Source organism: Nicotiana tabacum, chromosome 22, assembly GCF_000715075.1.
Source record: "Nicotiana tabacum cultivar K326 chromosome 22, ASM71507v2, whole genome shotgun sequence".
NCBI classification, from domain to species: Eukaryota; Viridiplantae; Streptophyta; class Magnoliopsida; order Solanales; family Solanaceae; genus Nicotiana; species Nicotiana tabacum.
Window position 1 is genome coordinate 47793337 of NC_134101.1, and position 12141 is coordinate 47805477.

At 34.0% G+C, this 12141-nt stretch overlaps 1 protein-coding gene across 3 annotated transcripts; it reads right to left on the bottom strand.

The window, feature by feature from the left end:
* Nucleotides 1–2512: 2512 nt before the first annotated feature.
* On the bottom strand, nt 2513–10157 carry LOC107799132 (uncharacterized). 3 transcript variants are annotated; one of them, XM_016622213.2, is made up of 11 exons: nt 10043–10157; nt 9754–9933; nt 7571–7665; nt 7342–7406; nt 6445–6488; nt 6008–6085; nt 5763–5916; nt 4161–4340; nt 3348–3407; nt 3137–3251; nt 2513–2701 (listed from the first exon to the last, which is right to left on the bottom strand). In XM_016622213.2, exons 2-10 carry the CDS (start codon nt 9888–9890, stop codon nt 3144–3146), a joined length of 921 nt encoding a protein of 306 aa, XP_016477699.1. In that variant the 5' UTR covers nt 9891–9933; nt 10043–10157; the 3' UTR covers nt 2513–2701; nt 3137–3143. The 3 variants fall into 3 exon arrangements, with proteins under 3 accessions (XP_016477699.1, XP_016477698.2, XP_075101249.1); XM_016622212.2 differs by lacking the exon at nt 10043–10157 and having other exon boundaries at nt 9754–9942; XM_075245148.1 differs by lacking the exons at nt 2513–2701; nt 10043–10157 and having other exon boundaries at nt 2899–3251; nt 9754–10036.
* Between the last annotated feature and the right edge of the window lie 1984 nt (nt 10158–12141).

Here is a 12141-nt window from a genome sequence, read left to right on the forward strand (position 1 = left end):
AATGCTCCATAATTTTGAATAGTTGAGTGATCATCTGAATAATGGACTCCTACTTCTGCCGTTTCATTTTATGTAGCAATAATTGATTTCTCGAACTTTTTCGTATATATACGAAATTTTAAATTAATTTACCCGGTTTTGTCTAAGTTTTCATATTTACAGAAAGTAACTAAAGTTTTTTACAAAATATATACAAATCCGGTCAAAATCTATGATATATCTACGATTTATATACAACTTAGATATACATTTTTTGTACAGAATCCGGTCAAAAACTATAATTTACATATAATTTATATACAACTTATATACAATTATGTAAGTTGTATATATTTTGTATACCGTTTCTACACTCGACATATAAAATATATATAATTTTTTTATCTCTTCTTTTTCGAGTTTCGATCTGAAATTTCAACCAAAACCACCACGAATCTTAACAAATTATTTCAAAATTGAGATATAAATTTCAAAGGATATTCTCATTCATTTGCAACAACACCCAATCCAAACAAAAAATAATTTTGCAAATTTCGATTATCGAATTCAAAGCTTCTAAGCTTTCTAATTGATTAACATAGTTTCTAATTCAATCTACTCGCTTTTGATTAACACTATTTTTGTTTATTGATTACAAAAGGCTAAAAGAATTTAACGATCTTCCCTCGTTCAAAAGTGATAATTCGTTCATTGACATAGGAAGAAAAAAGAGAGAAAATATAATAGAATTGCTTGATGCCAAACCTCTTTGTTCTCGTAATGGTATGACTAAAGTTGAGGAGAAAGAGGCCAAATATTCTTCTGTTAATTTATAAATTTAGTTTTGGGGTGGAAGAGGGAGAAAAAGTATGGAAGATTAGAGTCAAATACATTATTTTTATAAAATCGATAATTTGTATATGAACTTGTAATTAAGTTAAAACCTCAATAGTGAGGATAAATAAGTTTCAAATTAGTATAGATAAGTAAAAATCTCATTGATTAAAAGGAGAATTACACGCCTTATCTTGGCCCAACAACCTATCAGAAAATGGCCCATGTTTGAAGCCCTTACCCGATATGGCCCAGGTAGTACATAACTTTAAAACTACCTCGGCCCGTTACCCCACCCCTTTTAATTGCTTTTTCTTTTCTTCATTCTTCTTCTCCACATGTCCTGACTTTTGCACCCCAAAAGTTTTTTACAATTATTATTCTTCTTCAACTCTCCTTTCAAATTCAAAGTTGATAACCACTATTTGGATGAAGAAGAAAAAATAATACGTAAAAAGAATTAATTTTTTGGAGTCATATGAAGATCATTTCCTCCGTTGGAATTGAGAGAACTGTGTTTATTGTCATGACTAAAGAGGTACACTTAGAAAGAAGGTGTTGCCATTGTCCCAGTCTTATCCTCATTCCACATGTAATTTTAATCACAGTGGCTGATTAAAAACTTGAAAAAAAGAAGTCACCATTAAAGGTCGTTCGGAGCTTTAATTTCATAAATTAGGTTTTTCGATTTGTTAGTTGTTTGGATTGGTATTGTCCCAATTGATTGGAATCATCAAGAGGAGTTCAAAACTTAAATTTGAAGTGATTTGGAGTAGATTCAAGCTACATTTGAGTTAAATTTCAGAAGATGCCCAAGCTACATTTTTCTTCTTCTTCTTCTTAGTTGTATAAAAGTGTAAGCATATCTGATGAACTTCCTGTACGATTTTCACTCGCAATCAAAACTAGTCCAAATATCTATCAAATGACTTCGAACTTTATATATTTGAAATTTAATAAGATTGGCATTGAAGAAGATGAGATTTTAGATTTCTAGCGATTGTTTTTGCGTTTTTGTAGCTGGGATAGGTATGTATAAACTTGAGGTAAAAGAAGAATAAAAACTCACGGATATTTAGCGCCTGAAGGTCTGGAGAATTAAAAAAAATAAAAAAAATAATTCAAATCTAAGCTTATTGATATTTGACTACACATTTGCAAATTTGTAACTGGGCTAAAATACTTCAAGGTATTTTATGGAGTGATTTATGGTGTTATTCTTTCTTAATTAAACACAGAATATAAAAGATAAAAAATTCCTTTTATCACATATCAAAAATACCCTTGTGTCAGTATTTAAAAGGGACCTAGCTAAGTATAATGCACCCCGCGATTATGATATGTCCATGGCTCGAAGATACATTATAGAAATCTTAAACATTTCGTTGGAAAGGCCCCTTAAGATTCATCGATCTTTTATATGAAATTACAGTACAGAACTATGAAATTAATGTGATCCAATTGTTGGCAAGCAAACTATAGCTAATATACTATCTAAAAGATTTTCTTTTCTTTTCTTTTCTTTTATGGGTTGGTTCGTTTCATGGAGTGGGTGGAGAGAGAAGGCAAGTATGTTAGTTCAGTCTGCCATATCGTCAGATGGCCTAAATAAGCCTTCAAGGAAAAGATACCAATAATAATATTAAAAAGAAAAAATAAAGTAAAAACAAACATAGTAGTGTTAAATTGGCAACTGTTCTTGATCTGAGAATGCAGTACTTATAACTTTTAGATACCTGATCTTACATAATGGCATCTAGAAATCAAGAATCAACTTTGAAGGGGGAAGGATGATAGAGATAAGAATGAAATTCATTTGCAAAACATCTGTGATGTATGGATTGATTAGCTACTACTGCCTTGATATCGAATTGCAGAGCATCTTATGCTGAAAGAACACAACAAAATTATCAGGAAACGTAGCATGATGCAAGATATCTCAATTATCTTTACAAAGTGTCCAGTAAAACCGCTCTCGATTTGACTACGAGCATCACAAAAGGTCATACAAAAGAAAAAAAGCAGTTGATATGGAATGAAGCTGAAGCAAGAAAATTTCTTATAGTTGAACATTTTAACCAGTGCTTCAGACAGAACGCGCAAATCTGGATTTACTAATGAGATAAAAAAAAAGGGTTCCAGAAACATATAGGAAATATTCCAGTCATTTAGGCTCCACGCATATCATACTCAAATGTAGAACTTTTAAGTCAACAGAGAAAAAGATACGATTGATATAAGTAGGACTTATGATCCAAACAGGAGTATTTGGAACCCGAATGTTGGTACATATATAGAATTTATGCAAATGGTGGAAACTTACAGCACTATTAAGAAGACGGAAAGACACGATCACAAACACCAGGCAGCCATCCTTTGAAGAACTCCACATCATCTATAGCGGCAGGAGATAAGGCGCTAAGGGGCGTAACAGTAATCTGTAGTTAAGGGTAACTGGGTAAGCAACATGTTAATGATGAGCCATTGGCAAGCGTCATCAAATAACTTCCATCAAATAAACAAGTTCTACATACATAGCCTTGTTGAAGAAACGAGTAATCACCATCCTCATCATCCACTTGTGCTCCCCTGACCTGGTAAAGTATAGACATACAATTCGTTCAATAACTGTAGAAAGACCTTTTACCAAAAAATACCTGTACAAAGAATGAAGGAAACCAGAACATCTCAAATGCTATGTCCTTGAGTAAAATAAGAACCCGTTATAAACAAATTTTAAGACCTTGGGTAGATAACTTGCAGTCTTAAGGTCTATAATATAATCATCCTGTCACTTGTACAATAGGCACCGTTACAATAGTCAATCCACAAGAAGAATCAACAGTAGAGAACTCCTCGAGAGGAATGCGAATGAAAGCTGAAACAGAAATTATAGGAATATATGGGAACCTATGACTATTCTCAAATCAAGACTTCTCCTTCTACAAATATTTTAGCTATATTAGCAACCCATTTTGTTCATCAGGAAGATTGTTCATTCGAGACCTCTTGTCTGAAAGAGAGATAAAAGGCACATGTCATAATCTACAATGCACCGATTCAGGGAAGAAAACCTCCAAGAAAGCTTTTTTACCCCCCCCCCCCCCACAAAAAAAAAAAAGAAGAAAGGGGAGTTGAAAAAGGAATAAGCATGAGAACATGCAGAAAAATAACATGAGGGTAAGATATCCAGCATTGTGAATGAGAACGGAAAAGGGTATCATGCTGCAGGGGCAGGAAGATGATCTGAAAAGGCAACACATTGGAGCAGAGGAAGAAATGCATTTCTGTGATTACCGTAAAGGAAACTTTAGCAAATAAGTACTAGATAGAGAAAGCGATAATACTTCTCTCTTAAACAATAGGTGTTCTTGTGTGCTTGAAGGGCGCTCTTGCACACATGCTTCTGTACTTGTTGATGAGTCCATCGTCATTGTGGATAACATTCTTCCACCTTGTGCTTCAGAAGTAACTTGCTTCCATCCCATGTTGTAAACACTCTTGCCTTGCTTAGTCAGACGATAACCCTATCAATAGCCAATATCTTTTTCTAGTCAATAGCTAATCTACTTTGGCAACAAAAACACCCAAATTAATTCCAGCCATCTTAGGATTTCTAGATCAGGCAGAGTGGCACATTTCCCTCATAGAACCTTCACTATCAACCATAAGAATGACCTCAACTTCACCAAAATTCAGGAACAAGGAGAAAGTTACTAAAGAACCAACATACTAAGATTTGTATTCTTTTTCACTTTTCTTTTTCCTAAAAGGTACTCATTTTTAAACTTAGTATGGTTCCTTTTTTTGGAAATGGTAAACTTGATATGTTTCAAAGGACTTGTTTTAATCAATTACAATATCATCCTTATAAACATTTTTCACATCAATAGCTACTTGAATTCAACTTACCAAGTATCCGGAATATAGGGAAATAGTTTCAGAAGAATCAAGCTACTTAACTTTTAAGTTCTCCTTTTCATTTTATATTCTAAAGGTACTCAATTAAAAACTTGATATCTCTCCAACAGGATATTGTTCAAATCAATAACATATCATCCTTGAATAAATTTGCATTTGTTAACAATTTGGCTAATTTTGAAGTCAACTTGGGTAAGCATGCAATAAATAGAAAAGATAATCGTAATTAAGTTAAGCTTATAGGTGGCTTTATTAAAGCTTGTGCAAAACTAAACCAAAAGTTTCGACTAAGTGGGCGTTTGGACATAAGAATTGTAAAATTAAAAATATAAAAAAAAAGTGAAAAAAAATTTCAAGTGAAAATGGTATATGAAAATTAGAGTTGTATTTGGACATGAATATTATTTTGGGTTGTTTTTGAAGTTTTGTGAGTAATTTGAGTGAAAATTTTGAAAAATAACTTTTTGGAGTTTTTCAAATTTTCGAAAAATTCCAAAATTCATCTTCAAGTGAAAATTGGAATTTTATGGCCAAACACTGATTTCGAAAAAAAGTGAAAATTTTTCGAAAAAAAGGTGAAATTTTTTTAATGTCCAAACGGGCTCTAAGTTTGAAGCTTATTAAATGTTTATTGAAGTAAAATAAAGAAAAATATAAGATGCTATGTTCCAAAAATCTTTTGGGTAGGAGTAACGCCAATTCTGAATATTTTTGTATAAAAAATATTTACAAAGTGTTTAAATGGCTTCACAGTGCACATCTATCAAGCTATCCCAGTCATCTATATACATAGATATTTCTCTTTAACCAATAAAATAGATGAAATAAAGATCCTTTTTATACTCGTTATACCCCTTTCAATATTTTGAAATAATCTCCCATTTGTTCTTTTCAAACTCTCTGTCAATGGCAACGGTACCGTAGTTTATACTCGTTATACCCCTTTCAATATTTTGAAATAATCTCCCATTTATTCTTTTCAAACTCTCTGTCAATGGCAACGGTACCGTAGTTATTGTTTGGCTTACCTTGTGATTGGAAACATCTGCAGGGACATCTATGTTAAGAAAGCAATTCTGACGATAAGTCTTATTCTTGATCTCAGCCAATATAGATGTAATGATGGGCATGCAAGCTTCAGCAGCCAATATGAAATTATCAACTTCACTTTTTCCACGAACCCTGAATTTTTCAAATCACATTGATGAGTAAGAACAGAAAAGTAACTTGCCTTCAAGTTAAACTGAGGACAGGATAATGTTATGTACTATACCATTCATATGACAGTGAGACAGAAGGAACACCATTGAAGAAAGCCTCCCGTGCACCAGCCACTGTCCCTGAGTAAACACTGCATTACCAACAATAGATTCATTAACATTTAGCATCTCCTGGTTTTACTATAAGAAAATGGCCTGTCTGCTAACTTTTCAGTAGCAGCACCAGGGAAACTCAATTAACTCTGGACCACTAGAAACCAAGAATTGGCAAATGAAGGTCTTGTATAGCATTTTCAACCCACAACACCACATCATTATATGGTTTCATGGATCCATGGGTGGTGCATGATTAAAAATGTGAAACTTCGTTCAAAGCAAGATGGTATAAAATATTTAGTAATAGCTGAATTAAAAATATATCGGGCCAAGAGGTAATTATTAAGCGCTTCATGCAGAAGGATCTAAAGGCTCAACGCAGAGATATACTAACATGTGATAACCGCAATTGCTACCCATATTAATACCGCTGACAACCTGCAAGCATAAATTGGCATGAGCAACACATGGTGTGATTTGATGTGGTAGATTAGGCTATTAGCACACATATAGCTTGTAGGAAAAGCCAAATGCTAATCCTGTGGACGTCTATAGTATGACATAACTAAGTAACAAGAAGGGGTTCGACAGAAAACCATAACAGCAAACGAATTGTTAGTTAGCTATGAGAAGTGAGAAGTATGATGGAAAAAAAACTCTATGAAAGTATCAGAAAGGGGTCCATTTAGTTAAAGAGCACAAAATCTCATAAATAACTTCTGATCTTCCACTGATGTTTTCACTAGACCCTTCATCCTGATTGATTGAAGGAGTCTCATCCCACTAGGGACCTAGTTCACAGATATCATATCCATCAGTGTTTATTTGTAGTTTTCTTTGATCTTTTCAAGCTGAACCTTTATTGTACTTTTAATTCCGTTTCTTTTTTTACTTGTATCTCTGAGGAGAATTCACTAGTGAAACCATAATAGACTGGAAAATTAACAATTTTAGCTAGAAAGCAGCACAACTTATCAAGTTTCATCATTTTGAGAAATTAGGACAGTAAATGATGAAAAGAAAGCCTATGTAGCCAGTTTTTTTTTAGCATTAAAAGTTAAATCCGTCAATCTAGATATCCCAACAAAAACAGATACAATGAACTTTGCAAGATTTCAGCTGCCATTACAAGGAAGAAAAAACATGAGCCAAAATCAACTTTTAATATTTGTTTTTGGAGTGTAAAAAGTAAATTTTCAATTAAATGTAAGATATAGCTAAATGAATTTCCTCCATTAAAATATAAACTTCCTCTAAACAAAAATATGTGATGACTGAAGCTAAGTGCTACCAGATCAGGTACTGAGGGGAAGAGCGTTTTGGAGAGCCCTATGGAAGTGGAATCTGCTGGAGTTCCTGCCGAAAGGAAAACAAGAGAGAGACAGAGTTATGATTAAGAGGAGGGCTTTAGTTAAGTTAATTCTACAAACATGGGCCATGAAACCAGAAAAAAACTAAAGTACACTATATTTAAGATACAAGCAGATTATGACAATTTGTTTTTTAAGATCCTGACTAACCAGAAACTGCAAAGGCTGTCGCTCCACTGATCTCCACCTTCTTGACGGAAAGTGCACGTTGCCATGAGACACTATGACTGACAGCTGACTTTTCACTGGGAAGATGGGAATAAGAATACAATAAATATCATACAAATCCATTCGGACGTTAACATATTAAGAGAGAATAGAAGAGAGCACAGTGCAGTACATTAACAGAGAATGAGCTACCCTGAAACTTTGATGTATATCAGATCTTTAGTTTCAATCTATAATCACTACTTCATATAAGGAGTTGTAGTGATTCTAGTGAATATCTAATAGTTAACAGTCACATAGTGTTCTAGTTGATGATCATAATGGTGTTAAGCAATTGTCAATGACAAGACTTTATGTAGGGACATGGGCAGAATATTGGCAGACATGTTTGACATTCAGATACGATACATTAGGTTCAGAAGTCGCTTCTTAAAGTAATAATATAACAAGCCTTTTACTCAAGAAACACAGAAAACTAACAAGGCAAACTACCAGCAGATGACCCTTCAGATGAAATGATAAATTAGGATCTTCCCTATCAAAGTAACCTAAATGTCAAATCAGATACATACAGTGGGATCAGAATGTTTTCAGTAGAAACTATAACAAGCTGATAGAAGTTTGAACAAGTAAGTGATTGTTTTCAGACAATGGTAACAATGAGGTGGCTTGTTTATTTATTTGTTTGTCCTTGATTTGGTAAACTCTATCCTCTAAATCCCCACCGCGTATCACTATTGGCCCTCTCCACTCTTGGTGACTTTAATTCCCATCCTCCTAGTTGCAAGGGAGTGCTCTTTTCCGTGGAACAACCTCACTGTCAGTGGCTTACGAATTCATATAGAACATAGATAAAGCTACATGTGACCAACACATCTAAAATGTTTCTTGCTACTTAACCTATCAGAGCTGCTTGATATGTTGGTCATATAGATAAGGACACTATATATCATGCATGCTCCACTGAAATGGTAAGGCACAAGAAACTGTGCATGGATCTTGTATCTCAGAACTTTGAAAAACCATCGGAAATCCAATTTTCTCCGCATACTTTGAGATATAACACTATTTCTACAAACATTTGCTATTTACCGTTCTCCGTTAAAGACAAATACAAAATATAAAAGAATCTATGAATTGCAAAATGCAGCTTTACTTGTAGGCACCTCGACTAAATCATGGGTGTGTGCTACCTGTTGACTCTAGGGGCGGATGCATGTCCACCCAAGCGGTGTCGTCTGAAACTTCTATTAAACACATATAAAGATTACTTAACAAAAATATATTAGTTACCAATGACACTACTTAACTCTTGACACTGCGTGGTCAACTGGTTAAGCTTGTCATTTTGTTGGTAAAGGTCAGGGATTAAATCTCTCTAACCACATTAATTGATTAACTTTTTATCCTCGTTATTTAAGAACTAGTATGGACGAAGATCATTCATAATCATTTTCTTAAGTATAACTTTGTTAGCCCCATTGTTTGGAAACAAAAAGTATGGACGAAGCTCATTCATAACAATCTAAGTGATAAAATATTCTAGTTCTACAGAATTACTAATCCTAAATTTTGAAAAGGACTATGTAGTTCTATTTCTACAGAAAAAATTTCTTGTTCTTTTGTTTTTTTCCTTCAACATAGATGAAGAATAAAAAGATACAATATTTATGTTAATGGTGAATATTTTAAATATTTACTATCGTTAATTAGTAGCTTTATGATTTAATATTCATTTTACTTTTTAAATGTGACACTGATGAATATTCGCGCACGCCACTGGTTGACTCCCGCTACTGGTCCATCAAGACTGGAGCAGTAGGTGATAACCACGAGTTTACCAAACAAATAACCAAAACTGCAACTGTCCTCGATTTCCCAAGTAAATAAAAGTTTTAACCATTGATTCAACTTATCAAGGCCACGAGGAAGAAAAGAAAAGCAAAACTTCCGACAATCGACATTGGACACCAGTATTAAAAAAAAAAAAAAGGGGGGGGGGGAGACCAAAACAATTAAGAAAATTTCCAGAAGTGGGACCAATTTCAATTAATATACTCCATAAACTATCTACAGATGGCTGATCTTACGTACAAATTCGCTAAAATTCAAGAAGAAATACTGTAAATTAAAGAATATGAGAGAGAGAGAGAGAGAAGGCGTACGAATCGGGAGCACAAACAAGGACATTGAAGAGATTGGAGGAGACAAGAACGTGAACGAGAGATCTCAAACCGGGTGCGTCTATTCCGTCGTCATTTGTGACCATCACCGTAGGCTTATGCTCACTCCCATTCTCCATTTTTCGAATTTGAGTTTGCTTTGTCCTTTGAGTTGGAATTGAACTGAAAATACTAACCATCAAAACATTCAATGTATATATAAAGGCAGAAGCAAATATAGACAAGTAATAAAGGTGGAAAAGTAATCTCCACAGGTTGGTGGATATCCTACGTATTATTCCTAATCTTGTCGCCTTTTATCTTGTTATAAGCTTGCTTGATTGGGCGCTTTACTTATTTGGGGGATTGATCAAAAAATGGCTGAATGCTGAGGTGGTTACTTATTTTTGCTTTAATAATTGGGAAAATAACTCTGTTTAGTTGTCTTAAATAATAATCAAAAATATATAATTTATGTTAGTCCCGAGATATTAATAGTTTGTGGTCCTCGAATATAAATAATGTTAACCGTGGACTAAAAATGATCGTAACCTTTAATAATTATGTTTTGGGCATGTACATACAATTGTTATACAAGTGAGTCTAACTTTTCATTTGATATATCTTGAATTAACAACTTCTGGTCTAGTGCTTCTTTTGCCGTAGATTATAAAGTGATCTCACTACTACGTGAATTACTCCAGCAGAGTGCATCTTTTTTTTTTTGTGGTGTATTTGGACCGTCAACATCGACTTACTCAATTTAATTGATTTTTCCAACAATCATGAAAAGATATTAAGTAATTCAAATAACTACAACTAGTAAAGAATATCTTAATAAATAAATTGACAAGTTTGAATCGTTATCGGGCCGCGCTAACTATCTGGGAGACCAATTATCAAGTTCAATCCTATGGGTATACAACAAGGTTCTTGTATACGGGTAAAATTGAGGGTGATGTCTGTCCCGATTCCTCGTTGAGAGAACGAAGGGGGAGCACGGGTCCGCGAGATTGTAACCGAAGTCAGAGATCCCTCGTATCGAGACCCAGGAAGAGTGAATGGTATATTCAACATCGGACCTGATAAAGCGACGCGCCCCGGGTCGAGTTGTTTACCCATAAAACAGTACAGATGAATTTATACGTGGTTTCCAGACAAGTAAATTAATTCAATCCTGAAATAATAAAAGAATTGAAGAAATATGCAATACTTAGCCTTGAGATTAAGACGAAATAGCAAAAACTGTAGTTCCGGGAGCAAGGCTTCTGTGCACAACAATAATCAAAAAGTAAGAAGGTAAAATTGCATAAAGCTTTGAATAGATTGTTACACCCCATATTTTCGTACGTGAGAGTACATCGTAAGTCAATAAGATCGTCTTTGAAAGTACATAAAGTAATTTAATTATATTACCTTGGAGGTTACAAATCTTTAAGATCATGGATAACAACTACTAAGAGGGTTGAAAGGCTTAGGAGATAAGCAAATTGAAGAAAATAAGTTCCGTCGAATGTCGACAAGTTGGAAATGTTATAACATGTACTTTTGGGGTGATACTAGGGTTCTTAACATGATAAGGAGGTTAAATTATGAGTTATTTTGGTCGTATGATAGTCGTGTGTTACATTTTGAAGTCAAGCGAGTTTTGGAATAAAAGTTGGCAAAGGTCATCACAAGTTACATTCATAATGTGCTGAATATTAGGTTAAATATAGCAGAGCTTTTCTCCTAATATACTTGGAATTACAAGATGATCCACATAGTCTAGTTTCTAACTCATTAAACCGTTCATCGATACGACATCGGAGTAGAGATATATTTATAGTTTCGCGAGACTGCGCAAACTGCATAGGTGACAAGTAGGTGGGTCACTAAAGCTTTTTAAGCAATACCTTTCATATGTTATATGAGGTCGTTTTGGGACATATTATATACCAAATTGAAGGTCTTGGAATGTAGTTTCCAACGCTTTTAACTGTTCATTCATACGACATACCAATAAAAAGATATAAGTGTTGGAAGAAGGGCCAATGCTAAGGTGCCAAGTAGCACCTTTTTTACTTTTCAACAAAATGGATATTTATATCCCTTATGTCGTCTCTTTCTTCATTTTTCTAGAAACCACAACCAAATACGACTCATAAACTTACCCTTAAGCTCTCTACAAGGGTTTCAAATAATATTAATATCTCAGGTACGAAATTAAGAAGTGATAACGTTAGAACGATCCCTACGACGTACGTATCGCTATATCGCCTATATCTTTCTTTGTAGTTTGAGTTTTGGAAGGTATTTAATAGTTAAGAAAATTCTTAATTTCTGTAATTAAGATTTTAAATAACAAGGAAGGTTGATAAATTCATTTTCTAATAGTTAGAACTCACGGGA